Source organism: Apostichopus japonicus, chromosome 20 (assembly GCF_037975245.1).
Source record: "Apostichopus japonicus isolate 1M-3 chromosome 20, ASM3797524v1, whole genome shotgun sequence".
Classification (NCBI taxonomy): domain Eukaryota; kingdom Metazoa; phylum Echinodermata; class Holothuroidea; order Aspidochirotida; family Stichopodidae; genus Apostichopus; species Apostichopus japonicus.
Genome location: NC_092580.1, coordinates 29422898 through 29432057, shown reverse-complemented (window position 1 = coordinate 29432057; position 9160 = coordinate 29422898). Strand labels below are relative to the sequence as shown.

General features: G+C 37.1%; 1 protein-coding gene across 1 annotated transcript in view; it reads right to left on the bottom strand.

Moving 5' to 3' along the window:
• Window positions 1-1477: 1477 nt before the first annotated feature.
• The window catches only part of LOC139961070 (ubiquitin-conjugating enzyme E2 H-like), a 31461-nt gene continuing 23778 nt past the window's right edge, over window positions 1478-9160 (bottom strand). Inside the window, exon 7 of the mRNA XM_071959923.1 lies at window positions 1478-8849. Coding sequence (XP_071816024.1) covers window positions 8731-8849 — 119 coding nt within the window. The 3' untranslated portion in view covers window positions 1478-8730. The remainder of the gene's footprint in view (window positions 8850-9160) is intronic.

Sequence of the window (9160 nt, the reverse complement as noted above, 5' to 3'; positions counted from 1 at the left end):
AAAGATCAAGTAGGTTATATTATTTTTTGGAGGAGTGGAGTGTGAGGACGGGGGGGGGGGGGATGACTCCGGGAGGGTGCTGCGTGATGTCGCATTAACGCAAACAAATTTCATGTTTTTCAGATGGCATATTCATATTTGGGTATCATTTGATGTTACTACGTTAAACTTCGTAGCAATAGGACGTAATCATTAAGATCTAGACTAAATAAACCCAACGCATCGTTCTGGGATTTGATCAAAAAGATCAAGTAGGTTATATTATTTTTTGGAGGAGTAGAGTGTGAGGACGGGGGGGGGGGGGGGATGACTCCGGGAGGGTGCTGCGTGATGTCGAATTAAGGCAAACAAATTTCATGTTTAAAATTGACGCATGGATATCATTCATCTGAGCCTCAAAAGCGTCCTCTCAAGTTGATGGAAATAAGAAAGACAAAAGTTTAAATTTGACATGTGTGTCATCTTCCAGGGAATACAAACAAATGGGTGTTAGTAATGCTGCAATGCTCTGGAATGCTCCTTTAAGTCTAAATTGATGATGACGTCAGCTCCTCAATATCGGTCCAAACATTGACCCATTTTTTTTGTAGATTCTAATAACCAAACCAGAACATGTTCTCTTCACTTCATATGATTGCATGACGCTCAACACTATTTGTCTTTGACAAATTTGTATAGCATTGTAACTAAGTAATGACTTTTTGAGGCCATAAAAGTCTGTTTTCCAAATGAGTTTTTTTGGTATTGCATCTCTAATTGATGAGCCCCAGATGTTTAAACCGTTCATTCTCGAACATTAAAAGTGGTAGTACTGAAATACAACCTGCACTGATAAACAGTGAGGTTTTTTTCTTCTTCAACAGTTTACAGAATATCAAAATTCTTTTTCAGTGCTTTTAACGGTCTCTCATAGTGTAAAGAAATTGCCAGGGAAACCCAGTTTACACCTTGATCATCTAGGTGACCCTCTAGCGGCGAATTTCGTGCCCAATGGAAGCGGTCTACCAGAGGAGTTTACCCCTAGTGGCGGATGTTGTGCCCTAGGGAAGCGGTCTACCGGAGGAGTTAACCCCTAGTGGCGGATGTTGTGCCCTGCAGGGAAGCGGTCTACCGGAGGAGTTTACTCCTGACATGTGAGAACTTTTACATGCATATGGGTGCTTAGTTGCAAGATGGGGTTAGTGTTTGCAACTTGTGGAAATCCCCCCCCCCCCCCCACACACACAACTACACACTTTTTCGTAAATTTCACATTTCTTCAGATTTTATTTGGCGACCCTCAAAAATAGTTTTTCGACCCTGAAAGGGCCAACCCCCACATTGAATACCAGGGGTTTAACAACAATTATATTTTGTAGGTATAAAAGTCAACCTTTCTAGGCTAACTTTTGTTCTTCTGATAGCATCACCATTCATCTGCAGTGTATATATGATAGATGTAATCCAACTATAACCCTAATGACTACACAAATCTCAATCAGTTTCGTGGATCGATTTATTTTCTCTATTCTCTCATCAAATAGTTCGTACTTACAATCTCTACTGGACTGTAAAGAGAACAAAAATACATTTCTAAAAGATAAGAAGAGAGTAATTCGAAGGTCTTTACTGACTCATTGAAGCGTCACTTTGAACCAAGAAGTCAAGGCGACGATGATATATAATGAATGAACTTACAACCCTCTCCAAATCCTTCTCTAACTACCATCAGATTTGGTACAAGGCCACGAAAGTCCACCGACTCATGTGCTTGTTGCCTCTTTTGCATATAAGTGAATTTGAGACGTAGGTCAGAGGGACAAGGTTTTCGATCAAAGATTAATGAAAGCTTCAATCGGTGGAAGGCGTTTATATATATATATATATATATATATATATATATATATATATATATATATATATATATATATATATACACACATACGGTACTTTGTGCTGTGTATAGAATATATACTTCGAAAACATTTATATCTATGAAGAAATACAAAATAGGCGTACAACCCTTAGCCGTTGTTAGTCACTGAGCGACATCTGTCACTCAGTGATGGAACAATGGAACTCAAGTATACTGGCTAATTGGCAACACTCTGTATAGCCAGTGCAAGACATCATTCTGCTAGGTATGATCCGTTTTGCAGGACCTTAACATGTGCCCGTGTTGATAAGCAGAGTGAGTAACCATGGCGAAAATTTGTTTCTGTACGCAGAAACACGCATCGTAACTTATTTATGATCGTACCTGTTCCATCTAAGCTTGCCCATTTCCTTATAGAAACCTGTATACATGTTTTCATGCACAATTTTTTTAAACAAAAATGATAATATAGACATAACCGGCAAAACAACGTCTACAAAATTGCATCGACTGTTTTATTTTTATTTTTTATAGTTTGATTCTTCGATGTCCATCCACTTTAATATAATCTTTTTTACATCCCCCTCCCCCCCTCTTTCCAATATTAAATATTTCTTTGGTAACAACACATGAAAAGTAAAAGCCGTTCTTCCATTTTCCCCTCAGATGATATGAGCTACTATTAATGACCATGGTGGCGTAGGAATCGAAGTGTTCATTCACTGAAGTTGGCGTCATAGATTACACGCACACGGTACAACTGACCATTCACACTATAGCAAGTCATGACTGTAGTCGTGAGTCACTTGAACAACCCTCTCTACTGTTCTCACCAATATGAGAGGATGAATATCAAGTCCTTTCTCTTGGCATAAATGGATGACAAGAGGCAAGAGTTCTCAATATAAAAAACGGTATACCTTTCACACGTTGTTATACAGGCTTTGTTAGAAATTACACAATCAAGCATTTTGCCTACCCAAAACAGGTTTGGTGCAAATGTTTTGAATCAGATTTTACCATTGTTAAAACTCGCTACAATTCGTGACTACACTTCTGGGAGTTGACCGTGCCTCTACAGGGCAGAGAAAAAATATTTACTGTAAAAAATGATAGTTCAAATTTCAACGTAAGTGACCAATAGTTTGTAAAACTTTCTATCATATTTGAGGGTAATACTAATTACATTTAGTTTCAGTAACATACCATAACCTTCATGTAAAAATAGTGGCTACCGTCTACTCTCACCTTCATGTCAGTCAGTTACCAGCATGTGTGTTTTACATTCAATGTTTAATTTTTTAATTTAATTTTGTTTTTATGTATACATAGTCTATCATTCCATTCTTGATGCAGAGCATTCAAATTCTTCTCCACAGCTCAATTCATTTCCATTAAAGGCGATTTGCATTTTGTTGTTGTACATTTGTGGATACAGGTATACAGGTCTTGGTCACCTATTTTAACACTGCCCTCTACATTTTCTATTTCTAAAAGAATCTGCATGACCAAAATCTAGAGCATACACTGTTGTGAGTAAAAAAAAAACATTTTTTGTTTTTATTTATGATAATTTTTCCGTGATATTCGAGACATGCATATAAATGGTAACAAATGTATGAGTGAAACATCAAAGAAGGGAAGATTTTAGATATGTATGGTAAGGAGGTGATTTACTATTTACCTTTGAAATTATCATAGTTAGAATAGATATAAAGACTAAATTTTTGCTTGAATGGGCAGTAGTAGTATCTGTTGTTTGATCCTATACTACGTAGATCAACTAAGCAGAGTTATGTATGGAATGATGTTACCCCATCTCAATATCAGTATTTTCTTCACTTATATTCATGCTTCTACTAATGAGCATTGGGTATAATATCATTACCAATAATGTCTGTCCATCAGCTGAAAGGATTGCATATACATCACCATAATTTTTCATTGTTTAAAAAAAAAAAAAAATGAACATAGATCTGTAAGGTTTAACATCTATTTAGGAGACATGTGTGAATGATTAAAGATAATATTATAGACTGTTAGCCAATAAAAAATAAACCGTTTAATTCCATGGGATGCATCAAAAGTTATTATAAAGTATCATTAACTGAATAAAAGGGTTACATCATATATATGGCTTTATATGGCAGAAACTGAGAACTATGTATTTCCAGCTGACTGAATTTGTCATTGTTTTATCCCAAAGAGAAAAATGTGAAATCTGAGGATAATTTAGGTCTACAGACAGTGATAGTGGTACTTTGAGTTCCCCGCCCACTGAGTACACTTCATATCACATCGAGTACACTGCCTGGTTAGTCCCACTCAATGAGTACACAATCCATCCAGTGCATTCCATGGATCTGTGTACTCTTAAAGAACAACATCCGACTAAATAATATGTACCACAAACTAGACTTACAGGTCTAAATAATACCTTCTTACAAAAATGTGGAAATTTTTAAACTGTCCCATGCCTGTACTTTTCATGTTGGTGAAGAGCAGTGTTTCTTATAAACGTTGTGATTCAACGTATTAAACCACCAGACTTGTCCGGGCTCACACACGGCTTCTGGCAATCGTTATGAAAACAACTACCCCATCTAACCCTTGACCGTTTAACATCTACCCCATCTAATCCTATACCATTTGTATTATAGCGTGATAGACTGTGCAGTTACATATCTCAATACGGTAATTCTGACAAGACTACTGAAATGAACTACCTTCTATACTACTGGAAATTTCATGCATCTTTCAGCAATTTCTGTTCTCTTTCAAATCCCACCACACATCGCAAGTCTCCTTGCACCTCAACAGTAACCACGCCAACCACGCCTCTTGGACAATTGAAAGCAAGGAACCAAAACTCTTTTAATGCAATTCTTTCAACCAAATTCATTAATTTCCACAAACAAAGGAATAGCAAGGCTGCCATGTAACTTCTCAACCAGAAGGCCATACATCCTCCAAGGTGTCTATTTAAGTCGAAAGGAATTTCCTTCCAAGATGCAGAGCTTTAGCAACAATCAAGACTTGAGATAAATAACATTACTATGCAACAAATATGCATGATGCATTACAGTCAGTGCAGTAGTGTAGCTGCTGCTGGTAGATGGCGAGCAGGAAAGAGAAGGAAGGAGTCTGCAAATATTGGAGAACAGGTGTCCTGAGAAGCCAACCATGTGGCCCCAATAACTCACCTTAGCCTATCAACAAATATACACTTTGCACTGGGTTCATACAGTAAACCATACATAGGATGAGATTGTATTACAAAGATGTAACTCTTTAATGTCTTGTGCTCCTACTTTCTTTCATTCACCCATACCCCTCACCCCCCCCAACCGCCCCATTCACTTTACCTGCTGTACGATTGCTGATTAAAACACAATTATTTCCTTTATAATATGGTTTCTATTCATGAAATTTTGTCCAACATTTTCACTTGATCAAAGTTAACGACCCTCACATGCAGATACCTCAGAACTTTTCAAAATTTTACTTGACAGGTTAAAAAATATGAGAATAATACAATTTAAAAATGCTACGAATGACATGCCTCTGCTGAAGAAAGCTTTTACCCAGAATGCCTTTCCACTACTATACTGTCCCCTTTAACGATATGCTTAGATACATATCCTCTTCTGAATTTCCTTTTACTCCTAGAAAAAAAAGCTGCAACCAATTCAAAAGATGCTCCTGTTTTTATGTTGCTTTATTTCATTTTTGTCATTTTTTTTTGTGCTTTTTTTTTCTTCTGATAATTAAATATTTACAGTACATTACTTCCCCCATTTTTTCTTCTCATTTGAAAAATCTTTCACAACCGCAAGCTAACAACCAAACATCCACACGACCAATAAATGCCACTTTTTTTCTGTTTTTGGTGATCTACAGGAATATACAAACGTGAAGCATTAAAATAGAAAGAAGAACAAAAATATGATAAATAAATTAATTTTTAAAAGGCTCCCACAAAATCACAATTTGTAAGATCAGCTGGGCTAATAATAAAAGTCAAAAAAAAAAAAAAAATGTAAATTTCAGGTCAATCAATTTCTCACTTGTTCAGTACAACGTCAGACTGATTTTTCGGGACGAACGTTACATTCAGCTCTGCATAAAATTACCTCTGAATCTTTCTTTTGAGAATCACACCATTTGATTTCAATACTTTGGCAACAGAACCATAAACTGATAGAAATGCGAGACTCTTGTTTTATCTCTGTTTAAAAATTTTCAATACTTTCTTCATACTGCCACTCCTGAAATAAAACTGGTGTGAGGTGTGAAACTTAGGTAACAAGCACAAAAAAACTATCCAACCAAAAAGAGGTCATAAAATTCCACTTGTTTTCTGAATGTTCCTAAGAAAGATTAACAAATGCTAGTAGTCTCTTTTGTGGGGTTATGTTAATTTACAATGATTCTAAATGAAAGTTTAATTTTCTCATACACTAAGCAGCTTGCCTGTACAACATTTACCTGAAAGCATCTTATTGGTCGGAATTTTGACCAGTTTCCAAATCATCACACTTAAGACAGGCTCCTGAGATTGTTTCAGATGGCAAAATTAACATTGATAGCAAACAGTTTAATGCTCGGCTAGGCAGATTTCTAAATTGATACTATTGTCGATGCTTTTAAATGACTTGAAACCAAGGTAGAATATTTCGACATGTTCGCGGTTTCTTAGGTTGATATGAAACGTGAGATTCACCAGTGCCTAACAATGGAGTAAGAGTGTGGAAATAAACACTCAACGGTTGTTGGAAATAAATTAAATGTCCACTAATTTATACGACTAGTACAAATCCCTTGCTATTTTCTCAACTTTTGAGTCAGCAGAAAAGCGCACCTTATACCTGGATATTAAGGCTGTTTCCAAGGTAATGCCCAGTTATGCTTTTTGAGTTTTTTGGGGGCTACAATGTCTCTATGAGGCCTGTAAACACCAGGTTCTGCTTCATGTGAGCTTTTCTCTATTAATGTTTTCTATGACGACATCCAACATTCCCAATTCACTGTTTCAATGGTCACACATCTCTGATGAAATCTTTCCTTCAATTCTAGAAACATAATAAATTTTCTTAGGTTTTTGCTTTGACTAGTTTAACTCTATACTACTGGCCTTGCCTTATGGAATCTTAGAAAATTTGGTAGATTTTCTGGAAAAATTGACCTCTTTTAATGCTTCCACTTTGTTCTCTGTAAAATTAATCGTATCTTGTACATCAGTTTTGACCAGAACATCCAAATCCGACCGTGGATGGACAATGTTAGGACCAGTTGGTTCTTTGAAAAGTCAAACTCTGATCTTTACACTACTGCTGTTACCATGGTTTAAGCCGAGTTTTACTATCAAAAGATACGGTAGATAATCCATTTGCAGTAAAGCCTCAACTCAGTATGGCAGAAAGTCCTAGAGTGTTACATATGAACTTAAAAGCTTGATGGCAAAGTCAAATAAATATCAACAAAGAATCTTGCACTTAATTATTAAACGGGAGGTAGACATTTGTACTTTCATGATTAAAAATTGGAAGCATATGTTTCAAGTTTAAGGTATCATCACGTGTGACACATGTCACACATACACGTGACACTCTCAACAAATGGAGGGGTGGTGATACAGACGTGACACAGCTAGTATACATTTGTCGTCAGGTGGTCTTACATCTTATATGACAGCTACCAAAGCAAATAGCTAAAAAATTATCGTTTGGGAGAAAGCAAGATGAGTCGTACGGTATCGAGATAATATTTAGCAAGCCAAAGATCAATATCATATGGTATGATATAGATATTTTGTGACGACCTAACTCCATCAGAGACAGTTGAGGAAATGTCCTTTGGTTTTCATACGATTGTGATGATTAAAATGTCATACTGTGCCAACATCTACCACATTTTCTTTGTCATGTTGCTGCGTCATAAGATCGGGCGGTCAAATCTTTTAGTTTCCCCCAAATATTTTCCGTGCCAAAACTACACACCGCTGTTAAAAGAGCTATAAGCCAACAGTCTCTTAACCGATACAACCGTGATTTTAATGCTGTCATGCACCATGCTCAGATATTGTGTCAGCATCTATCAGTTTCAAACCTACGGGGGAAAAAAATTCACACACACCACGGACGTTTCACACAAAAGACAAACCCTTGCTAAAAAGTCATATACTTTTTCATTTTTAGCTTTGGTTCAGGTTAACATATCGCCCTGCTCAAAGACAAACTTTTCATCTGACCAAAAAAGAAATGCACTCATCTGTAGAGAGCCTTATTATGGTCTTCTTCACAAACTATGGCAAGATAAACACACTTTACAACCGTAATGACAGAGTTAGTTAGCATGTTTACACTTATCCTTCTTGGCTGACATGACGTCTGTAGCGGGCTTGGACGTAGGACACAGTGGATGTCCATCATCATCACAAACCTGATCTACTTGTGACATCACACAACTCCATGACAACCCAACCCAAGGATTTTCGCCTCTTATCTCCCCTGTGACAATCTTACAAACTGGTGGGCTAGAGGGGGATGGAAAACTAAATCAAGAAACGACCAGACGGAAAAGGCCATGTTAAAAGCAAGAGAGAGCAATGCATCACATGGCGTCGAACCGCTTTTTGCAAACTTAGCGTGATCGGCGTGCACCAAAATGTCTACTTCTCGTGTCTTGCGGCCAGCAATTGGTTGGCAGATCGGAGAGATGAAAACAAGCCCTGTTTGACCGTTTTTTATTTCCGGGTCGTTTCTATTCTCTGAAATCCATTTGGCTCTCACTCCCTCCTAATTTCTCAAAAACCGTGACTTTCCTGGACACAAAAATATTGATTGCAATATCCAGAAGGGGAGGAGAGCTAACCACTAAAGTTCCATGTCCTGGGCTTCATCTTCGGAGAATTGGCTGAGAGAGCTTTCGCTGTCTGAAGTCTGGTCTTCTTGGCTTAGCAGAGCCTCTTCTGTGGCATATCTTTGAATACATTCTGAGTGACAAAAACAGGAACAGATTTTAAAGATTTTGTAGGGAGCAGCACTGAATACTGAATGTCATTCATATTCCTCAACACTATTTCATAAAATCAGTTATTAATTACATGCAAAGAGGAAACTACACTGGGTTGTGGGTTTCTATTATACCAAATGCAAAGCATCACAATGTTTGTCCAATATTATTCAAGATCTGCTGTAAAGATGAACAAATGCCAAGGGAGACTTTCTCTTCAGTTGGGAGAGCAACTTGACATAGGAAAGTAGTAAACATTTAGCCCATTCAGACTGACCAGTGCATACAATT